Below are 25756 nucleotides of genomic sequence, written 5' to 3' on the forward strand. Positions count from 1 at the left end.
TCACAGCAGAGACAGATGGCACCTGAGCATAGGCTGGGTAGTTCAAAAACAAAATATGCTATGACATTAGGGACCTAAACCTCAGAGAGGTTTTCACTCAATCGTCTCCAGTAATGGTGGCCTTAAATCTTTCCCTTTACTCATGATTCGGCGATGCCTTTGTCAAGGTCGGGATTGCCTGGGGCGGCATGTCAAGAGACCCCTCACCTTGCAGGAACGCGAAAGAGGTCAGAGAGAGACAGACAACGAATCGTCATTTAGAACGGTGTCCCTTGTTCCTTACTCCACTTTCACTCCTACGTCTATATTAATTAGTGAATTGGGAAGACTGCCAGAATCCCAACTCCTGAGGTCCATCGTATGTACAAACGACTCTTCAAGGTAAGTCCGATTCTTGTTAAAGTTCGTCGATTGACTAACTTTTCTGTATTTCCGTTTTCTTTGTTTCATTCTCCAGCCACCACTTACGAAGTCTAGATCAAGTTAAATTATTATATTGTTAGCGTTAGCTGAATTGTCCCAGTAAGTCTCGGGGATTTGCCTAGCGCTCATTGTTTTGGGGGGGAACCGTTGTGTCTTTTGTATTTAATACCATTTTAACAAGTAGAGATTTTTCTTCGTCCGCAGTTGGTGACGTTCATCATAAAGTCTTTATTCCTTGAATATTCTTTGTTAAGGTTAATGACCCTTAACTGGCGACCTTTGATTAATTAATGTCTGTCTATGAGGTTAACTCTTGGCTTCAAGAGACAGGTTACGTTTATTCTTGGCCTGCAGGGCCGTAACTTTACGTAAATTAACCAATAACTGATTAGCCAAGACACACACGTAACAATATATATATATATATATATATATATATATATATATATATATATATATATATATATATATATATATATATATATATAACCAAACAAGTTCACTGTGCATTCATATTCACGCTACTCGTGTTTGGCTTCAAAATAAGACGAGATGGTTTAGTTTCCAGATTGTTCCAGTTTCATAGTACTGTAAGCCCTCGGACACATACAGTCTTCTTCATCGGCTGTGTATATATATATATATATATATATCACACACACATTAAAGTGCGTGTTTGTATGTTGAACACAGAATTAATTTCTATTTTGTAAATGAAATAGCGCGTTAAAAAGAGAAGATTTTTGAGTCGTTCTATTTGTATTTTCCGAGCACTGCAACGCATCATTAATAGTAATAATGCATTTGTAAGCATGAAAATTCTTCTTTTCCACGCATCCAGAATGAGACATATACACGGTATATCTGTTACACTTACCATAATTTAGCTAAATGTTTTCGTATCGGACACAACAGGGATGGTAAAAAGACTCAACTGTCATGTTTTTCTCGAAGATTTATATGTGATGGTAAATGGAAATTAGGAAGCAAAATTCTCAGATGAAAAGATTGAAATATAGATAAATAGAAATTCGTTGCTACACTTCCAATTACTGCGATTCAGGCGGGACCTAAGAGAACCATTTATATTCAAAAGCTCTTCAAATGTATAAGAGACCCTTCCCCTTTTAGCCGAGGGACAACTCTATGAAAAAAAAGCGAGTTATACTTTTTATGCCTATGAATATGACGAAATCGTCTCGGGAACGAAATAACAACAAAAGCCTTTGAGCAGATAGTAGACATTCCAGGGCTCCAGATTCCTCCAATCTGGCTTTTCTTTTTATTTCCCTTTTCATCTAAACAAAAAAGGCTCCCGGAGGCAAGTCATAAAACTTCATAGAAACTAGGCTCTCTGGGAGTCCTTTTAGGCGTATCTAACTTAACTTTTATCTTCACATTTTATTGCCATCATTTCTTTCCCGACTTCACGACGAACCATCATTTTTCGCGGACAATGAGAATGGCAGAAATTAATGGTTCCGCTATTGGCCGCATGACGTTTTCATAATATGTCTTGGGTCATAAATTCGAGTTTCAGATTCACACAAATCATCTTAATTTTTCTTTTGAGCTAAACGGTGTATAAACTGACCTGAAGATGACTTCCACGAATATTTAAAAAAATTTTGTTTACAATAGAAAACATACAGTTTTATGGTATTTAGTGAGTACTGAAGACAAATTTAACTAATGAATATGTACTAAGGGATATGTCATGAACACCGACACCAAGGTAGCGTGGGAATTACCACATCGAGGCTTTCCGTTTTGGTGGTATACATTTTGACAGGCTAATGTCAAATCCTGCCTATCATTTCCCATTATTCTTCTCTCTATCTCTCTTAAAACCAAAGCTGCGACCCGCAAGAGTCAAATATTAACTGTCTATTCCACTGCTTAGGTCAACACCGTTATATTGGATATTTATGTAACACCTATACCGTCCCTTCACGTCCAGATCAGGAATCAAACGTTAGTCATTCACTTTGTGAGCTACGAGGCCAGGGCGATGAGGTATCCAGCCTGAGAGTTCCGCAGTTTTTCTGCTTGTTTTCGTTTTCAGTATATCTGTCTGTAAGTCTGAATGCCCGTCTGCTAGGTATTTAAAAAAGGTATTTAGGGAGTCGGAAGAAATGGGATGGAGGGTTAGCCTATGGCCTAATGGAAACCTGATTAAAATTCCTGATGACTCTGGTTATAAAAGCGGATCCAGTGTCTGTAAATGAATTTTATTCTTAAGTGATTCTAGATGTGGGTCCAGGTGTGTAACCAAGATATTAAGTCATTAGGGGGGCATATTCTTCCTTTTGGTTGTATGTTATTCCACAGGTGGAGTCAGTTCAATATTATGGGGTTAATGGTGGCCTCCAAATACACACACACACACACACATACGTATAAATATATATAAATATATATGTGTATGCGTCCATATGTGATTTGGTGTCATGTGCGTGTGTGTGTGTGTGCGACTTAGTGTCTGCTGCAGGCATACGTACAGTACGTTACAGACACAGTGTTAAAAATTCACGTTAATAATATCCCCTCGACGAAAAATGTTAACTTAAAAAATAACGCTAAACACTCGGTGCAGAAACACTTTAAAGGGCCATTGTGTTATTCCCACGATTCGGGATATCTCACCATGAGTGATACCCCTTCATATATATATATATATATATATATATATATATATATATATATATATATATATATATATATATATATATATATATATATAGAGATATGTATATGTATATATGTATATATATATCTCATGAAATTATATTCCACTTTTATAAATATATATTCAGTGACGTCAGGGTTATTGTTCCGCTGGACAGCTTCCACTTTTATAAATAATATTCATCAATTCTTCCTGTTAAAGAGGGTCGATAAAGTCATCAATTTTCCTGTTAACCGCTGGATAGACTTTCTCCCATATGCATGGTAATCACTTTGTGGGGACACACAGCCAGCCGTTATTGGAACCGTTTCGTTTATCGAGGGGCAATAATTGCTGGGCCAGTTTGCCTGGAAATTCTCTCTCTCTCTCTCTCTCTCTCTCTCTCTCTCTCTCTCTCTCTCTCTCTCTCAGTAACGGGGCCCCTCTGCAAAGCAATCAAGCCAGTTTTGGGCGTGATTATAAGCCCCCTTTTGCCTCGCTACGCGAGAGTGTAGTTCCTAACTTTCAATTCACAATGGGAAAAGTTGAGTTCAGGACATTCTTTTTTAACAGTCAAATTCTCTTATGTACATGCCAACATAAAATCACAGTTGTAAATTTAATTCCCTCTGGCAAAATTACGTTTGGAAAAGAAAACTAAACGTACCCTAAAATGTAGCCGTAACATTTGACATGGCTTGTTACTTAAAAGACCAAACACGTTGCAAGAATGTAGAACATTTGGTTTGTCACCTCCAACTGTGTTCATGACGTGGAAACATTTCAGGTTCCTTAAATTACTCTTGCAGCGACCAAACACGTTGCAAGAATGTAGAACATTTGGTTTGTCATCTCCAACTGTGTTCATGACGTGGAAACATTTTAGGTCCATTGAATTACTCTATAATAGAGAAACGTTAGGTTCCGGCAATATTCACCCAGCCTGAAAGTCGACAGTAACTGCCTACTTCCTGCAGTGGGAGAAGGCAAGGCGGATGTAGGCGAAGATTATGGTAGGCTCCTGGTTAGTATCCTCTCTCCCTTCTCGCGAAGTCCTCTTTAAGTGTCGATAGAAGTCCTGAACTGCCAGAATAGTCGTTTCCCTTTGTAGTTTGAGCTGAATGACCTTCACTTCCACTAAAAACTCTTACGGAAAGAGTAGAGAAACGTCCGCATATTGGGACAAGGACTGGAGTCGATATCCCAAAATCCAACTGTTCTGAGGGGGAAGGGAGTTGGCCCCTTTCGAAAGCTGAAACCATTTAATTTTCGTGCTTCTTTGAGGGTCTTGCTGAATCTTGTATGCACGAAAAATGTTTATTTCATGCAGTCTTATTATTTCTGGCAATGACATTTTGATGCATTAAAACAACAAGCTAGGAATTAAATTCAGTGTATTTGAAAGCTTATGGATGAGTATGGACTACTAATATAGCTCTCGGAACACTTGATGCGTTTAAACGTATTGTAAAGACACACATTTTTATGTATATATTTTCATAGATGACAAGCATTATCTGTTAATTTAACATTCTTGAAAAATTGCCAATGAACTATTATCTTATTTGAATCAAATATCCTTTTTTTTTTTTTTTTACATACAGCAAAATTGATGACGAACATTTGACCATGAAAGAGAGATAGGAATACTTTTCCACACAAAACGTTTTAAGAAAAATTCGCATGAAGTACACTTAAGAAAATGCTAATCTATTGGACGTTTAGGAAAACTTGTACATAACTGATTTCTACTTAGCTTCACTGTTATATATAAATATCAAAAGCCTAAGACACAAAATTAAAAGTGATGGTAGAGATCAGAAAGGTATGACATTAGTGTAAAAATGAAAAAGATCACAATGAAATATTCATGAAAGCTCTGACAGACGAATGTGATGTAATGTGCGTCTAAATGACAAGATTTTTATAACTGCATTTGCGAGTCCCAACTTCATCAAGGTAAATATAGGTACACGTACATAGGAGAATAATGAAACACTGGTAGAATGGCTTTGATTCTAAATCGATTGAAAAGATGATGGATAGATCAAATGCCACTGTTCTGGCGCTGTAGACCCAACGGTCTTCATTAGTGCCAACTTTCTTGTGTTCTATTCAGTGGGCCTATCGCAGCTTTGACAATGATAGATAGTCTTAAAACCAGTTTTAATAATCCGGAAAACACTGTAATTGCCTGTTAGTGTTTACACTGCGCAAACATAGCCAATTCTTGACGTATAAAGTTCAGCAACGTTTCAATAACAGCCTAATGTTATACATTGCACCACAGCATGAATACAGATTACTTTCTAGTCTGATACGGCTTTATATAAGAGTATTATGACCCCATTGTTACGCTGTTCTTTAATCTTATTCGCTATTCTTAGTGGAATCTTCCTTTTGATTTATTTCAAAGAAAATATTGTCGTATTCTCACACAGACAGCATAACTCAACAAAATAATATTCGAGGTAAAAAAAAAAAAAAAGTGAATACGTATGAATATACAAAAAAGTTCTTCCCTCAAGGAAACGGATATATTACCGTGACTGCAATTGTGCGTCTACAGAAAGGAAATGGTATAGACTCACCGAACAATCAGAAAATAACAGACCAATTAATCATTTAAATCTCGGAACAGATGTAAGAAAGGTCCTGCTTTCGACTTCCCCTATAGCAAAGCACAGACTTGGAGCTTTCTCTGCGCCAGTTTCGAAGTCCCACACTTCATCTAGCTCTCTTTCTACCGACTAAGTGGGTTTTAGTGCCTAGTAAGATTACGTTCACCTGACTAGAAACTACTCTTTGGATAATAAGGCAATCCATAGGGACTTTGTTCCATCAGTATCTGGCCACTTCACCCGATACTTCCGCTTTTATGAGAAGAGTAGCATCATCCCCATGAGGTGATGAGATGCACGGGGCCTCGGAACCTTTTCTTGGGTCTTTGTTGATACAAGAATCGAAGCTGTCTTTCCCTGGGTTTTTGGATAATGACGAAGTGGGTAAGCTCAGGTGAGAATTTTTTACTTTGTTTTCTACCTTCGAGGATATAATGTCGCAGGTGTCTCCCTCAGATCTCTCAGACTCTTCTGAAAAACAAAAAAAACAAGGGCATTAGTTTTCTTTATATATTTCATATTAATTCTTCCTTTTGATCGAGAGGATAATTGTAACAGCTAGGAGTAAAAAATAATCATCCTACAGCCTTGCAAAAGGCAGGGAGTTAAGTACCATTCAATGAACAACGAAAGTTATATAAGACTTTTGGAAACAATGTTTCCTGTTCAATGCAATGCAAAAGAGGATGAATATACAGTACCTATCGTCTCGGCTGGAAATTGGACATGCTTCTTGACACTTCTGGAAAGTCTTGTACCATTAGGACCGGAGATGGGATGAGTATTTGTAGCGTGGTCGGAGTTTATTCTGTCGCTGCAAAAACCGCCCTAGAAAATAAGAGAGACAAAATTCTATTCATCACTACACACATGAAATGATGTAACGTCAATTATGTTGATAACTGAAACAAGGTGAATCTATATCACACAGCAGGTTGGGACTTGTCAGGTTAATAATGATCTTTTTTGGCATGCAAAATTTACGGAATGAAAATTTCATGAAACAATTTAAACCTCCAATATTAGGTCGCATAAGCAGAATAAATATTTTACAATTAATGGTTATCTGGATGTTAGGTGGACGATGAAAGATTATTTTTTGGAAAATTATTAATCGCCAAATATTCACACATACACCGGCATATACTGACAAACATGAACGTGTTTCTAAGATATTTCTAATTAACAACGACAGGTCCTCTCAGGCATACAGACCCCAGATAACATCTGGGGTCAGCGACATGTGGTCACCTCTTGAAAAGGTGAAAAGGCGGTTTCATGTCATGTGGGAGTGTGTGAGGACAAAAAAGTTACAAAAAAAAATGAATGACAAAAGAATGCAGCATGGGTGAAACAAACGCTACAAACGCAAACAAACGTGAGCTCACAAGCAAAATAACTGGGAAAAATTAAACCACTGGAAAGGGGCAACATTTTAAGTGAGTAAAGCAAATGACTGAGCAATTAGGGCCGTGTGTAATTAAGACTGCACTGTTGTCCAAAGCTGACGAAATGTGTTTGATGTATAATAACCCATAATTTGATAATGAGTGGCGCATAGGCACTCCTGATAAATGCAAGTAATTACTATATTGGATTCTGTGTTCGTCAACTCTGAAAACATTTTTGCTCATTAACTCTCATCCAAATATGATGAGTTCCTTTGTCTTTTGGCTGAGTTAGAATTCTTTAATCAGGCACACTTAATATTATGTGACTGGCCTTTCGTTCTCGTACTTCTAAAGGATAATGCATTTATTCAACTTTGGCAACTTTGTTCCTTTTACCCCTAATGATTTCTCATGTTATGGGCTGGTGAGCGCGTGTGCGGTTATTTGGTAATTTTCACAATATGAAGTGTGGTCTGCACGCTGTTACTTGTTCCTAGAGTCTTGGAGATGTGAAGATGAAAATCTGATTGTCAATAGCTATGGGTGAAGAAGTTTCTCCCTCCGTTTCTTGTGCTTTTATCCCAAACCTGGGCTAACAACTCTCTAGGTGCACCCTTGCTCTGGGACAGATTAACATACCTCTTGATGCCACCCTGCTTTGGGATACATTATCAAACATCTAGAGTCTAGATGCATCCCTAATTTGGGACACATTATCAACGCTGTAGATGCATCCCTCAATTGGGGTACATTATCTACCCTTTAGATACACCACTGCTTTGGGACACATTAACAACACTCTAGATGCACCCCGGATTTTGGATACATTATCAACCCCCTAGATGCATACCTGATTTGGGATACATTATCAACCCTCTAAACGCACCACTGCTTTGGGACGCATTAACAACCTTCTAGATGCACCCCTGAATGTAGGACACATTATCAACTTCTATATGCACCCCTGCTTTCAGACACAATAACAACTCACTAGATGCACCCATGATATGGGACGCATTATTAACCCTCTTGATGCAACCCTGCTTTGGGGCACATTAACAATCCTCTATATGCACACCTGCCTTGGGACATATTAACAACCCTCTAGATGCTACCCTGCCTTGAGACACATGGGTCAACAACCCCTCTAGACGTACCCCTGCCTTGGGACATGGATTAACAACCTCTCAGATGCACCCTCTGTATCAGTGGCTTTAGACCTTTTCTGGCTTGAGTCACCTCTGCCTGACCTTTCAATGGTCCCAGGGACTCTTATTAGAAAAACATGTTTGTCAGTATGTTGCATCATCAAATTTAATGTCAAAGTGACAAAACTTTGTCCCTGGATTTGAAAATGGAAAATATTCGTTTTTACATTGATGTTGCTGTATCCATCGTAAAATGAATGAAAAAAAGGCAATTGAAACAATAGTTAAAGCAGTTGCATGCTAAATATATTAGTAATGAGCACACTGACACAAATGAAGCAAGTTAACAAGGTGCAATGGGCCACGCAATAAAAAAGCAAGTTTTTGCAAATATATAAAAAAATGCCTTTGTTGGTACACTTCTAAAACACAATATGTTATACAATTATAAACACGTGGTTTCTTAAGAAGCAATTCAAAATGTTCAGGGAAAAACATAAATGTACTTTTATGGAAAAATAATGGAGAGAATGACAACACCTCCAAGCTTTGACTGTATAGCCTAATGGTGTAGGTTTAAACTGATCCAAAGCCAATAAGATTTAAGTATAATGTGTGGCGATAGGTGTACAGACGCTAACTTATAGATGAGACAAGAAATTTCATAAAATTTAATTCATTATTTCCTCAAGTATTGTGTCACCCTCATTCAATCACACAACACCCTATGGCGCCACAGCACACCAGATGGGAAATCACTGCTCCATATGCACTCTTGCCTTGGGACATATGGGTTAACAACCCTCTAGTTGCACCCCTGCCTTGGGCATATTGGTTAACAACCTCTAGATGCACCTCTGCCTTGGGTACAGAATATAGAATTTAGGCCAAAGGCAAGTGCTGGGACCTATGAGGTCTTTCAGTGCTGAAACGGAAATTGAGAGTAAAAAGGTTTGAAAGGTGTACCAGGAAAAAAACCTTGCAGTTGCACTATGAAATAGTTGTTAGGAGAGGGTGGAAAGTAAGATGGAAGAAAGAAAATATGAACGGAGGTAGAGTAAAAGGAATGAAAGGGATTGCAGCTATGGGGGACAAAGGGAACCTGCAAAGAACCTTAAGTAATGCCTACAGTGCACTGCATGAGGTGCACTGATGGCATTAACCCTCTAAGGTGTCCCTGCTTTGGGAAACAGGTGTTAGAAACAATCTAGAGTCTTCCCTGCCTTAGGACACGTGTTAACAATCCTCTAGGTGCACCGCTGCCATGGGACACGTGGGTTAACAACGCTCTAGTTGCACCCCTGCATTGGGACATGTGGATTAACAACCCTCGAGTTGCACCCCTGACTTGGGACATATGGATTAACAACCTTCTAGTTGCACCCCTGCCTTGGGACACATGAGTTACCAACCCTCACTAACCCTCTAGATGCACCCTTGCCTTGGGACACAGTGGCTAACAACAATCTAGAGTCATCCCTGCTTTAGGAAACATGTGTTAACAACCCTCTAGATGCACCCCTGCCTCGGGACACAGGAGTTAACAACAACTATGGTCATCCCTGCCTTGGGACACACGTTAACAACCCTTTAGATGCACCCATGCCTTGGGACTCATGGGTTAACAACCCTTTAGTTCCACCCCTATTCTAGGAAATATGGATTAACAACCCTCTGCTTTCACCCCTGCCTTTGGGAGATATGGATTAACAACCCTTTAATTGCACCCCTGCCTTGGGACACATGGGTTAACAACCCTCTAGTTGCACCCCTGCCTTGGGACATATGGATAAACAGTCCTCTAGCTGCACCCCTGCCGTGGAAAAAATGTGATAATGACCCTCTGGATGCACCCCTGCCCTGGGATGCATGGGTTGACAACCCTCTAGAAGCACCCTGCCTTTTGGACACATGAGTTGAAAACCCTCTAGAATGCAATAAGCATTTATCTCCAATAGTATTACGTGAGAATTAGTTCAACTAATGGCATTTGCTGGGACAGTTAAAGGCACTATATCTTGCTTGCTGCTATCGTGATAGCCATCAACATTATTTTGACTGACCTGAGATTTATATGACATCTCCCATCATGTGAGATTGCTTCAGAAGGCGCAGCCTTTCCAACTGTCATCTTTACAATGAAGCTGCTTGACCCAGAACCTTTACATTTTACTGAGTTCCTTTCCCGTTGGCTCACCACCAGTTATCTTATTCATAGCCTAAGACAATGGATATGTGAGGGTTTTAAGCAAAGTGCACCAAAATTGCTACGCCCTTACACAGAATTTCTATTCAAGTTGACCACATGGCTTGCCGTTGAAAAAGTAGTCAGCCAAAGTTGGTAGCATGGCTTGGTGGTACAGTGCTCACCTCACATTTGCTAAGTCTGGGCATTGGCACAAGCTTACCATCGGTTAGCCCACGAAGTTGCAATGGGTGCCGGATATACAGGGGCCAAGAAAAAGGATATGTGGTAGCAACTCCATTCCATGAATGGAAAAGAATGAGAGAGAGAGAGTGATTTTGAGAGAGTGTGAGGCTAAAACTAGCTGGAATTGGAGATGGGTGTGCTAGGGGACTTTAATATAAAAGTAGTTGGCAGTTACAGAGTTCTTGACATAATGAGAATGGAAAGTCTCAAAGGAAATGGTTTGAAAAGGGGCTTGACTATTGTAAATAGATGGTTACCAAGTTGAATATTCATGACATTACTTGGGAAAGAGAAAATGAGGAAAAAATGAGTTTGCTTGATTATGTGTTAATCATGAGCAGGTGCAAGAGCAAGTTGAAGGATGAAATTGTAAGAAGAATAGAGGTTTGAGATAAATCTGATCATTATCTGATTGGAGAAAAACTCAAGAGAAACTGAAAGGCATTCTGAAAAGGAAAGAGTTAAAATATAGCAATTAATATACTAAGACGAGTAGGTTTGATGAGAAAAGTTAAGTATACCTTAGTTTAACCAGACCACTGAGCTGATTAACAGCTCTCCTAGGGCTGGCCCGAAGGATTAGATTTATTTTACGTGGCTAAGAACCAACTGGTTACCTAGCAACGGGCCCTACAGCTTATTGTGGAATCCGAACCACATTGTAACGAGAAATGAATTTCTATCACCAGAAATAAATTTCTCTAATTCTTCATTGGTCGGTCGGAGAATCGAACGCGGGCCCAGCAGAGTGCTAGCCGAGAACGATAACATCCCGTCCAGTGAGGAACTAGGTTTGATGAGAAAAAAGAAAGAGAAGCATATAAGGAGGGACAGTTGAAAAATTTGTAAGGTTAAATGTACAAAGATGGAAGAAGTATATGAGAAGTAAAACTTGAGGATGGGGTCACAGAATCAGCAGGGAGTATGTTCCTAGAGATAGGTTTAGTTTAAGATTCAGCTGTATGAATGGAAATCATGTATATTCAAGAACGAATATAGTAATTAAGAGGAAAGTGGCAAGGAAAAAGGAGGAAATTAATACAAATAGAACGGTTAATATGTGCAAAAACTACAAAGAGAACGAGAAGTTAGTCTACAGAACAAAAGTTGCATATAAAGTGCTGTCTGAAGTGAATAAGGTCATGGGTTGATGTGGTGAGTAATTTGAAGTTTTGCTGAGTTTGGAGATATATAAGAGGCATAGCTAAATGTTGCAAGAGTGGAGAGTGTCAGTGTAATTTTGAGAATGCTTGTGAAAGTGACTTTTGATTGTTTATGCAGAGAAAATTAAGAAATAGAAGAATGAAATGGCACCAGAAGTTGATGGGATTATAAGATGCATTCAGTGCAGTAGTGAAATTGTAACTAAGTGGCTGACCAAGGTGTGTAAGGTATGTCTAGATGAAGGAAAGGCTCTAAATGTGTAGGTGAGATGAATAATTCTTATCTTGTATAAAGGTAAAGGTGGTGGAGAAGACTATGAATTATATGGCAAGTTTTTTTACTTTTCCAGGGAAGAAGTATGGTGGGAGTGTGGGAGTTTGTTAAGCAATCCCTCCTCCTCCTCTCTCTCTCTCTCTCTCTCTCTCTCTCTCTCTCTCTCTCTCTCTCTCTATATATATATATATATATATATATATATATATATATATATATATATATATATATATATATATATATATATATATATATATAAAAATGAATATTAATTACTATAGTGCAAATATATATTATTACCTACAGCTATTAAAATATATAAATTATAAAAATAAATATGAAAAAATGTAAAGCAATGAAAATATTGCAAATGGCATTTATTACAAGAAAACCTAAAATATAAATTATAAAAACTGAATACTGAACTTAAAATGTAAATGCAATGAAAATATTGCATGCTTTATTTCAAGAAAAATAATATATAAATCCACATGAATTCAAACTGAATACTGAACATTATCTATATTATGCCTAAAAAATTTATATCATGCTGGAAGAAAGAAGGAATAAGTATTGATAAGATCCACATTATATAGCAAATATATTTTGCTATAAAAGTAAAACATTATCTATATTGTATAAAAATAATATATATATATATGGGAACAGTTCATTCATATACATTTTTCGAAGTATTTACCTTTCCAAGATCAGCTGAAGAGATCAATATAATTCTTCTCACTGAAGTGCTAGGCACAAGTGCCTTTGATACTTTCTTCCCCTTAATATATTATAAATACCTAAAATATAATTTTTATCGAAATACATGAATGAATTCAATAAAACTCTTTGGAAACTCATGCTAAGCTCTATTTCCTAACGAAAACTATTGGAAATTTTTCCATTATCTGTTAACTACTTCTTTATTGTGGTATTCAAATGCTCTAACGACTGCAATATGACTCCAATATAACAATATTTGCATTTGATAAATCCTATCAATACTCAGGAAAATGTGATACATGATTTATGGAGTAAATCAGACAACACTTCGAAAAAACAGAACGGAATTTGTAAATATGACGCCCGCATGGAAAATACTACAATACTTTAGACTAAATTGCAAGAGCCCAAAATATTATGTAATTAGAGAGAAACATGAAAATTGTAAATACAGATTTCGTAGATCTAATTCACTTCATTCACAGGACACGTTAGAATGGGTCCCTTTATATCTATGGCGAAAGCGGTGAGGTGACAAATTTGTGCAAGAAAAGAAAAGGAATTATACGAGGTTATTTCATACATGCATACATACATATGTATATATGTGTGTGTATATATTCATATATATATATATATATATATATATATATATATATATAAATATATATATGCATATATATATAATGTATATATATAATATATATATATATATATATATATATATATATATATATATATATATATATATATATATATACATATATTTATTTATTTATTTATGTGTCAGTGTATAAAAAACAGAAAAAATCGATGTGCAATAAACGCAAACTGGGAAAGAAATATTTACAGCCAAAACCAGCAATGTGAGTCCAATAAATTAGGAGAATGGTGCGTGGGGCTTTCAAGTAGTATTTCAGCCGCTCGGAAACTTATGAGAGTCGTTATCATTAATACTGGCAGGAAGACTTTTCCACATTTTTACAGTCAAGGGAATGAAGAACTGCCGTAGAAGTGAGCAGTGAGCCAACGTGACACCTCAGCAGAATGTAAAAATGAAGCGAGAAAACAGAATGTTGGATGTATGAAGATCTATTAGATGGTGGGTGTTACGAAAGTATATTGACCAAGCAGATGCTTTTAGAGCAGTGGTTCTCAACCTTTTTTGGACCATGCACCCTTTCACCATATGTCAGAGTGTCATCCCCCCCCACACCCCAACAACCCTTCCCAAAATTGTCTGCCTAAAAAGGTGCATTCCAAATAATATGCAACAAAATACTAACACAAACACACAAGCTGGCGGAGAGAAAGCCCAGAGTGACCTCTCAGTAGTGCAGATCAATGCACACTGCGTTTTGTGTGGTCCTTCAGCCAGTTTGAGCCTGCCAATCTTTGGTCACAATTCCCCCCTCCCACCCCCTGAAACTCTGATATTTCCCCCTAGGGGGGAATTCCCCCCTGGTTGAGAACCACTTTTTTAGAGGATAACTCCAATAGATGAGTAGGGAGGTACAGTGATGGAAACAGCTGTTCTGTTGATGTTACTGTTGTTGTTTTCTTAAACAACAAGACTACACTTTCTAAAGATTAGGAAACTGTGTTAATAGATTATGTTTATGAAGAGAGAAATGTGAAAATAAAGTCTTAAGGCAACAGACTTCTTATTGCTAACGTCTTAATGTATTTAAGAGGAGATTACAATACTCTTTAAAACACTGAATAGGTATTCAGCAAAGACTGAAAACTCAAAACAGATAATTATTCCATGTTACACAGTGTCCACTACTGACTGCAGATGTCATACGAAAGAAAAACGTCAACAGTGTTGAGGAGGAAGGTGACAAAGATTTTGCTGACCAGAGGATATGGTAAATTAATATCAAGACGCAGTAAAAAATGGAAACAGACAACAAACGCCAATAAAATAGTGCTGAGGCAAAAGCAACGGCAAGGTTTAATTACCTGTTAGTACGACACAGCGAGGGCAGAAAGACAAAAGGTATGTGAAATAGTCAAACCGGTTATTAAAGAGTGAAGTTCTGCGACCAGAGCTAACTAAGACGACGAAAGAGACTATTCGGAACGGAAAAACCTTCGGCACTGAAAGTGATGGAAAGAAGAACAGGAAATTAAACTACAGAATTAGAAAAGCAACGAATGCAGCCAAGGCAGAAGCAAGAGAAGAGAGAGCCACGGAAACCTGGATGACAAAGGTGAACAGAATGTATATAATAATAGAATCATGGCAGAATAAAGGACACTATTTTGTGACAGTGCTGTATCTGTTTTTACATGACAAGGATATTTACCAGAACAGGTACGATACATTAAGATTTGTTAAGTACTATAAATTAGAGAGAGGCGCATGTGGAGGCGGGGAAATTGGAAGGCCTTACATTTCATTATCATATGGAATAAACATTATGAAGTTCCACATTATTTATTGAAAAGAGCAATAAGTACTGAACCTGCTACAATGAAAGGAAAAGGACAAGTTCTGAAAAGGCCACCAGCCAAAACCGCCTAGGAAATCTATGTAAGAAAAGGATGTCTTTAATGCTAGGAAATGCAAAGGTGTAAAGTTTCAAATGTGCATCTGTGGGAAGTTTATATACAGTATAATATATATATATATAATATATAATATATATATATATATATATATATATATATATATATATATATATATATATATATATATATATATATATATATATATATATATATATATATATATATATATATATATATATATATATGGACGTGAAGCCCCATATAGACAGTTTTGCTGTGTAGGTGACCAATTGCTGCCTAAGAAAAAGAAACTGATTGTGCGTGAAGTCATTAGGCTTTATAAAGAAAATGTAGAGGAAAACAGTAAAGCCAAAATCAGAGCATTTAAAGGTGATTTTGATGAGATTTACGCAAATGGACCATAGTGAATTTATGCCTGTTTGTGACAGTAATGCGCAGCATTCTTAGCAAATCAGTAAGAGAAGAAGAGATAAGAGAAGTGACGTAGGCGCTATCTTCAGCCTGGGAAATGGAGACAGTTGCAAAAGCAGATCTTAAAGAACTGGAAGGAATCGAAGGTTATACAAGAGTCACGGGAACTATTTTGACCTATGGTGATGAAATATGAGACTTCAGGAAGGAGAACGAAAACCTCTGAACGAGAGAGAAACGCAGATACCGAAGGAGATCTTAAACATCTCCTTGAGGGAAAGACAATTAAATAAAGGTAATTCCTGAAATTACTTGTGTAATAAGAGTATTCAGATTGAAAGCGGAAGATGCAGTGAGCGAAAGCATATAAGCCAACTTGAACTCTCTGGAAAACAAAAACTCATAAAACTTTTGAACTATTCGCCGCTCCCATGATTTAAAAATATGAGTGTAAAACGGCGCAGGCATGGATTAATAGATAGCTGTTAACATGAAAATATAAATAAAAATGTAATGTTTTTTGCCGAATTTTCAATAACGAAACGTTAAATGTGAAAATCAGAGAAAGGGACGAAATTTTAAATCTAATATATATATATATATATATATATATATATATATATATATATATATAATATATATATATATATATATATATATGAAGAGAGAAAAGAGAGAGAGAGAGAAACTTAATTTGTTACGGCAATTTTCCTCTGATTCTAAACAACGAAAGCCGTGAAACAACATAATTCCAAATCAGTAATGGCGTTGGATGTTCATTTGTGTAAATAATTACCTAGTATTGCTATTAGGGCAATAAATCCCAGTTGTTCAATTTTTTTTTTTAACGATAATTAAGCCAAGGGTCTGTGTTCAGCCCAATAACAAAACAAAACTCTTACAGAGAGTTGTTCAGAGAGTTGTTCAGATGTGTATAATATAATGCATATCTAACTATATATATATATATATATATATATATATATATATATATATATATATATATATATATATATATATATATATATATATATATATATATATATATATATATATATATATTTGCATATATTACCCTCTGTTATTTCTTTTTCAAACTAACACCACACGTGTTGAAAGCTTGAATTTAAAGTCAATGTCCCTTGTGGGCTTGTTCCATATGAATAGGGTTCATGTTCTGAATAACAGTAAATATAAATAAATTAATTAATTACATATTATATATATATGTATATATATATATATATATATATATATATATATATATATATATATATATATATATATATATATATATATATATATATATATATATATATATATATATATATATATGTATATATATTTTACATATATACACTTATTCTCCATAAGCATTTACTTTAGATACCCCACATGACCTCTTAACTCCCCAAATTCCTCAAAATTTATGGGCACGGTTTAAATTGAAATCTTTGATCTGGAGGGGATATAAATGAAAAAAAATTTTTTTTTTTTTTTTTAGGGACATCAAACCCACGTACGATGAAAATGGAGTGAAGATTAAACGAAATCTTCCCAAGCTGGATTGGAAGTTATGTATGATAGGAAATTCTTTTTCGTAGGATGTTGGCTTATGCGGTAACCTGACTCTCTCTTTTATTTGCCATTCTGTAAGGCAGAGCTCCGATAATATCCTACTCGAGATCAAGGCTTCGGTGGAAAACTTGTCGAAGTAAATGCGAGGGCGTCAATAAGTTAAGAGGTCATTGTGGCCATTAAACAATCACACACTTTCTCTGCGGTTACGTAACACGGAATCCTCATTAACTTCTTATTAATTCTATATGCGCCTTGGGACGTTCCTGCCTCTTTGTTGCAGTCTAGCGCTCGCTCTTCTCTCTCTCTTCTTATCACTACAAATATATATATTATATAATATAAATTATATTAATATATATATATATTATATATATATATATATATATATATATATATATATATATATATATATATATATATATATATATATATATATACACATATCTTTATTTGTAGTGATGCGAGAGAGAGGGAGAGAGAGCTGTAGACCACGACAAAGAGGATGAAACGTCCCAAGGCGCATTTAAAATTAGTAAGAAGCTAATGAGCATTCCGTGTTACGTAACCACAGCAGGGCCACGGGAGAATACAGACATTTACATATTCCATGTTGCCCGTAGGTTCTGCTCACAAATAATATGTCAAAACTGATGACCCCTCTCTCTCTCTCTCTCTCTCTCTCTCTCTCTCTCTCTTTACTCATAGGAGCGGGAAACCTCACCTTTTTAACTATGGGGGGAGCCCTGGCGGCGTGAGAATTATGAGTAGGGGAGATGCCATTCGTAAGGACACCTTGTTCCAGGAATGTGACTGTTCGCCGGGTGCTGTCCATCCCGCTGTTCAGAGTTGACCGACGGCTGAACCGGATGACAGGTGGCTGCAAGGAACAAAGATTGCGTCAGATTAATGGCAGGATTTTGTGTGGGTGGGTGGTCATGGCACTTCGTTACAGGAGGAAGAAGAAGAAGAAGAAGAACGCTCGGAGCTCTGTTGTGAGATGTTAGTCCACTGACGCAAGACTAACCTGTTACGGAAGCTTAATCCTGAAAACTTGGTGACGATTTGAAAAAAGATGAGCCAAACAGGATCTTTATTATAAGTTTGCTTTCCAAAAGTTTACTATAAGCGAGCGAGCGAGAGCGCGACTCACACACACATATGTATATATATATATATATATATATATATATATATATATATATATATATATATATATATATATATATATATATATATATATATATATATATATTTTTATATTTTATATATATGTATATATAAATATTTTTCTTTTATATGTATATATAATGCTAATTATAGAATCAATAGTTTTTCCATTTTATAATCTTTGCATTATAACATCATACCTGGTGTTCCTCTTGTATAATGAGCCATCATAAAATCACATAAGGTAGGTTCACGATATAACTAGCCTGCAGATGTGCAGAACAGACCGCAGAATAATACAAAATAATGAATAATTTAAAAAATGCATAAAGGAAAAAAGAATGACTGTCGCAATGTAATACTAAAATATGAGACAGAATCCCTACTGAAGATTCATCTTAAAAAACAATCACCGGGAGTAATGGAAAGCTGTTTCTGCCGTCTTTGTTATCAAGTGCCAAAATAACATCCACCTTCCATCACCTGATTAATTAGCCTTTTCACCTGCTGCTGCCGCTGCTGCTGCTGCTCAAGCCATTATTTTCGCGGAGGTTCAGAGATTTCTGTGGCGTCGCCAGAAAGGATGGCCGCAAATATCGCATCATTAACGGAAAATGACGAAGTATCTGAAGAGGGGAAATCATGTTATGGGAAGATGACACACACATACACACACAGACACACATATATATTATATATATAATATATTCATCTATATATATGTATATATATATATATATATATATATATATATATATATATATATTATATATATAAAGTCCTATATATGTATAATTATAATTAAAATCATATATTGCTTGCTTGTAAATATATGTGATTAAAATCATACTTTCAATTGCTTGCTTGTAAATATATACTGTATATACATATACAGTATGTATATGTATATATATATATATATATATATCTATATATATACATACATACATACATACATACATACATGCATGCATATATATATATATATTATTATATATACACATAATTACAGATATACAATTGAAAACATCTTTTCAGTCTTCAAAGATTTCAGTAAATATTTCCAGGGTAAGGTTGCCGACCCAGAATATCCAAGAAACACATAAGCAAACGCTGCTCAATATTGTTTTTTCATGGTCACCCATTCAAGGAATGAGTTGACCTAATGATGTTTAATTTTGCTGTTGTCGGCTGCCGTACGTTTTACATTACTTTTTTCTCATTACTCTGTTTTCCACATAAGGGCATTCCAATAATAATAATAATAATAATAATAATAATAATAATAATAATAATAATAATAATAATAATAATAAATAAAGAAATATGGAGTGCTTTATACTCCAAACATGGAATTGAATATTAAGTTGTTGGTGTTTATGATTATATAAACGGGGAGAGAGAGAGAGAGAGAGAGAGAGAGAGAGAGAGAGAGAGAGAGAGAGAGAGAGAGAGAGAGAGAGAGAGAGAGATTTTTGATGGAATAATAAACCCTAAACAATATTGCTGATCTTCAAAAGGTCACAAATATTTTTTTTTACAACAGTAATAAGCAAGATTTTTTAATTTCACGTCAATAATATCTTGCACTCATCTATAATCTCATCTTTACGATCAAGAATTCAAAGAGATTAAACAGATAAAACTGTACGTAATTATTTGTGAAGGAAAATATTTTATACCTAGTCAAATATCGATACAAATTTCGAGAAATAACATATTCGACTTGCATGTTTGCGTGTTTTTGCATATATTATATATATATATATGTATATATATATTTTTTTATATACATAAATATATATTATATATGCGTGTTTATTTATATATATATATATATATATAAATTATTTATATATTTATATATATACATATGTATATGTATATATATATATTGTACATGTAATATATATAATAATGAATGCATTGCTTTTCGGCGTCTGAATTAACAGTTATCACTTATATTTATATTTACAGCCCTTATCACACGAACATCCTAATTAAATAAAAAAAAAGACATTACCAGCAAACAGGATAGAAAGAAAAACATTTGAAACGAATAAAAAAAAAACTGAGAACCAAAATAGCAAATGAGTCTGAAATTCCGAGAGGCAATATCGAAAGGACGTCGCGAGAGGAGAGAGAGAGAGAGAGAGAGAGAGAGAGAGAGAGAGAGAGAGAGAGAGAGAGAGAGAGGTCTTCCTCGCGAAGAGGGCTCCTGATATATGGCGACTTCATATCGCTGGGGGTGGGTTGGGGGTTGGGAGCGGGGGCGGGGGTGGTTAATATTAGCTTCCGGGTTGTGAAATGAGGAAGATCATCATCCTGACAAGTTTGACGGAATGGCCAGCAGCCTCATCATCACGGAGACGCTGCATTATCTGGACGTATTGCCAGACATTTGCTCCACTGCTTCCCAGGTCTTGCACTACTAATTCGGTTTCTGCTGGTGGTGTGCGTTAAACTTTGTGATGATTTGATGATGATGATGATGATGATGAGAATTTTAGCTGTAGTCGTCACGGTCCTTTATTATTATTATTATTATTATTATTATTATTATTATTATTATTATTATTATTATTATTATTATTATTATTATTATTATTATTATTATTTCATCACAATCCTTTATCATTACAAAATATTATTATTATTATTATTATTATTATTATTATTATTATTATTATTATTATTATTATTATTATTATTCAGGAAGGAAACCCTCTCGTAAACGTATTTCATTAATAATCATAATTATAAACATTATTTTTATTATTATTATATTTAGGAAGAGACCCACTCATAAACACATTTCATTATTATTGTTATTATTATTATTATTATTATTATTATTATTATTATTATTATTATTATTATTATTAATCGAGTGAAGGAACAACCTTCGAAGAGAATGATTAAATATCCAGTCAGGTTTTTCAAGTGATTTTGTAAAGGAATTTCCAAAACAGCTTTCATTAAAATCAATCTGACACAGTCAGTGTACAGTAATCTGTATGACGAAGCTATGAATTTTCCGGACATAAAAACTGCAATAATATCTTAAGAAGTTTTAAAGATTATCACATCGTTCGACTGTGAGGCCCAGTTAAATTCAAACTCATTTTTAGAGAATTGTTCACCTGAAACAGGACATAGCAGAACGTAACAAGTAGATTTTCTGTATGTAAACGAAGGCTGCTTTAGCTTTTATGAATCTTACAGAAACCAGTATTAAACGGTAAGTGATTTTGTAATGAAGATGCCTTCCCAACTACAAGAATATTGTCTCGTGAAGTCCCGTTTTTTATACGTTATAGTTTTCAGGTTTTTTCTGTACGCTGAACTTGATTCGAGTCTTTTTTCGTCTTCTGTATTTCTCGTTACATAAATAGAAAATAAATAAAAAAAAAGGCTGGGAAACGGGTGGGATAAAGTTACAACAAGGCGAGAGCAAACGAAACAGATTTAAGTAAAGAGACTAATAAAGAAAGCTGATTAGTAATGGGAATAATATAGAAAACACAACTGATTAGTAATTGGTATAATACAGAAAACACAACTGAATGGTAATTAGTATAATATAGAAAACATAACTGAATAATAAATAGACTAATAAAGAAAACACAACTGATTAGTAATGAGAATATAGAAAACATAATTTATTAAAAAATATGAAAACATATTAATTTATTTCCACTATGTTAGTCATAATTACTGCTACAGTTCCAGTAAATGAATAACTCAAATTCAATTTTGATTTTGATTTATTCATTTTATGTGAAGATAAATTGTGTTTTGTTGTTGGAAAAAGAAAATAAAGCCAAGTGCTGTCAGTTCATCTTTAATTAACCAGTTGTGTTTCGAAATGAATTCACTTCAGGTGGATAACTAAGGGACATAAATTCACTTTACATGGATGATTAGGGGATCTAATTCACCTCAGATCGATGATTAAGGGTTCTAAATTGACTTCAGATGGTGATTAATCCAGCTGAATTCATGTTTGATGGATGATTAAGGGATCGAAATGCACTTCAGGTGGGTGATTATGCGATTGTAATTCACCTCAAATGGATGATTAAGGGATCTAAATTTACTTCAGATGGATGATTAAGCGATTTGAATTCACCTCAAATAGATGATTGTGGTATCTAAATTCACTGCAGATCGGGTGATTAAGGGATCTAAATTCATTCAGATGGGTGATGACGCGATCTGAATTAACTTTAGACGGATGATTAATGGACCTGAATTCACTTCAGATGGATGATTGAGGGATCTAAATTCACTTCAGATGGATGTTAAACCGATCTGAATTAACCACAGACGGATGATTAAGGGGTCTTAGTTCACTTCAGGTGGGTGATTAAGCCATCTGAATTAAACTTCAGACGGATGATTAATGGACCTGAATTCACTTCAGATGGATGATTAAGGGATCTAAATTAACTCCAGATGGGTGATTAAGCGATCTGAATTCACATCAGATGGGTGATTAAGGAATCTAAATTAACTTTAGATGGATGATTAAGGGATCTAAATTCACTTCAGATGGATGATTAAAGGATCTAAAGTCACTTCAGATGGGTGTTAAACCGATCTGAATTAACCACAGACGGATGATTTAGGAATCTAAATTCACTTCAGGTGGGTGATTAAGCGATCTGGATTCACTTCAGACGGATGATTAATGGACCTGAATTAACTTCATATGTATGATTAAGGGATCTAAATTAACTTCAGATGGGTGATTGAGCGATCTGAATTCACTATAGATGGGTGATTAAGCGATCTAAATTCACTTCAGATGAATGATTAATGGACCTGAATTCAGTTCAGATGTATGATTAAGGGATGTAAATTCACTTAACAAGGATGGTTAATGGACCTGACTTCGCTTCAGATGGGTGAGGAAGGGACCTACAGTCACTTCAGACGGGTGACTAAGGGACCTCAATTCACTTCACATGGATGATAAAGGTACCTAAATTTACTTGGATAATTAATTGGCCTAAATTCACTTCTGCTGAATGATTAAGAGTTCTAAATTTACCGAAGATGGGTGATTAGGGGACCTAAATTCACTTCAGATGGGTGATAAAGCCATCTGAATTCACCTAAGATGGATGATTAAGGGACCTAAATTCACATTCCAGATGACTGATTGAGCGATCTGAATTCACTCCGGCTTATTCTGTTTAATAATGTCTTTATTTTAAAATAATATCACACGCAGATCAAAATCAGTAGTTAGGGTGTGGCGAGATGGCTCTAGTGCGCCAAACTGATATTATTTATTGCATATAACTTTTCTGAGTATGACCTGGAATAGATTACGACAAAATTCTAAGCCTTCAACTTTAACCTTTAGTTTTTTGGCGCTCCCACAGCTACATTATAAACTGTGAAGAGGAGAGATTTGACTAACCACTGCATAATTATTTTGTGTTATCTTCGTGCACAGAATCTATGCATCTGAATACACGCTTCTCTCTCTCTCTCTCTCTCTCTCTCTCTGTATCTGTATACATACATACATACATACATACACACATACACACACACACACACACATATATATATATATATATATATATATATATATATATATATATATATATATATATATATATATATATATATATATAGAGAGAGAGAGAGAGAGAGAGAGAGAGAGAGAGAGAGAGAGAGAGAGAGAGAGAGAGAGAGATTTGTGCGTGTGTGTGCCGCATTCATCCTTTAAATGGTGAATCTATAGCTACTCCATCTACGTGCCATGTCCATCTCCCTTTTATCATTATCTCATCTCCATTTGGGACGTCCGTAATTTCTGTTATGGTATCATTTCCAATTCTGAGCTGCCGTGTGTCTTCTAATATTCTTCTTCGAGCTTTATTCTATCGACAAAAATCTGTCACAAATAGTTCAATGTCATACCATGATTAATATCAGTATAGTAATACAGATCGTATTAGAATGTGATAAATAATTACTTTCGCAAGCAATTTCAGTCTGTTTGAATTCCAAATCTATTTCAGCCTCCCCATTTCTTAATTAGCCTTTATTTAATCTTTCACGAAATTAGAAATCACGAGAATTATACCGGATATGTAAGGTGCCTGTGTAAATATTTAAAATACATAACTACATCAATCTGTTCTTATTTCATCGCTTGAAGCATAGTCTTTCAAATTATTTGTTTTGCTTAGAGTTATCTTATGTCTCATCTCTCTAGATATGTGAGGCATTCTTTTAGGCAAGGTTCGTAAATATTATGTTGTTCTGCTGCTTAAAGTGGCATTACGTACGTATTGAAGATTCTATCGTTACTTTAATCTCAACCTTGTCTTCCATCTCCAACTCCTTTTTTCACTATAAAATCTACGAGCAGATACATACCCACAAACGCGCACACACACCCACACACACACACACACACACACACACACACACACACACACACACATATATATATATATATATATATATATATATATATATATATATATATATATATATATATATATATATATATTAAACATGCATATATATTATATATTTTATATATATATATATATATATATATATATATATATATATATATATATATATATATATATATATATCTTAGTCTTAAAAAGAAGTTTTCATTTCATACACCTAACAGAGTGAAGGAAATCTTCAAAGAAATGTAGGAAGCCACACTGGTGGTCAGAAATATAGGACATTCAAAAAAAAAAAAAAAGAAAGAATAAGAATGGAATTTGCATCCCAAAGAGATTCAATACTTTTTATCCACAGCGGGATAGTCGGAAGACGGATCCTTCTAGTGAAAGTTAAGATACAACGTTTGGCAATTTTGTTTCTGATAAAGTAACGTTTTCCTGTTACTTAACAGAAGGTTACTTGGCAGAAAACCATATTTACGTCGGAGTCATAAGTACAATTCTGTGCGAAGTATACAGTGGTTTCATAGCGTTTGCAAGTGAAAATAATTAATCATTAAATTTAACCTATAGTTTTCTCGTAATTTGTTTGCCTACAATAACTTAAGAAGCCCAGTGAGCGCGAGGGATTAATCTAATTCTTGTTGCTAATAAAGTTGATATACATATGTATATTATATATTATATATATATATTGCTAACAGGACCTCATTAAAACTGGATGGTATCTAGCGGAGATATTTATTCAAGAAAAGTTACAAGCTTTCT

General features: G+C 35.1%; 2 protein-coding genes across 2 annotated transcripts in view; one reads left to right on the forward strand and one right to left on the reverse strand.

The window, feature by feature from the left end:
• LOC136843828 (sodium-dependent noradrenaline transporter-like) overlaps positions 1 to 25756 on the forward strand; it is a 294066-nt gene that overhangs the window by 70117 nt on the left and 198193 nt on the right. The gene's annotated exons all lie outside the window — the stretch shown is intronic.
• The window catches only part of LOC136843827 (uncharacterized), a 169929-nt gene continuing 148643 nt past the window's right edge, over positions 4471 to 25756 (reverse strand). Inside the window, exons 7-9 of the mRNA XM_067112620.1 lie at positions 18094 to 18249; positions 6414 to 6540; positions 4471 to 6183 (exon numbers count right to left, since the gene is read on the reverse strand). Coding sequence (XP_066968721.1) covers positions 5933 to 6183; positions 6414 to 6540; positions 18094 to 18249 — 534 coding nt within the window. The 3' untranslated portion in view covers positions 4471 to 5932. The remainder of the gene's footprint in view (positions 6184 to 6413; positions 6541 to 18093; positions 18250 to 25756) is intronic.

The sequence above is a fragment of the Macrobrachium rosenbergii genome, chromosome 12 (genome assembly GCF_040412425.1).
Source record: "Macrobrachium rosenbergii isolate ZJJX-2024 chromosome 12, ASM4041242v1, whole genome shotgun sequence".
Taxonomy (NCBI): Eukaryota; Metazoa; Arthropoda; class Malacostraca; order Decapoda; family Palaemonidae; genus Macrobrachium; species Macrobrachium rosenbergii.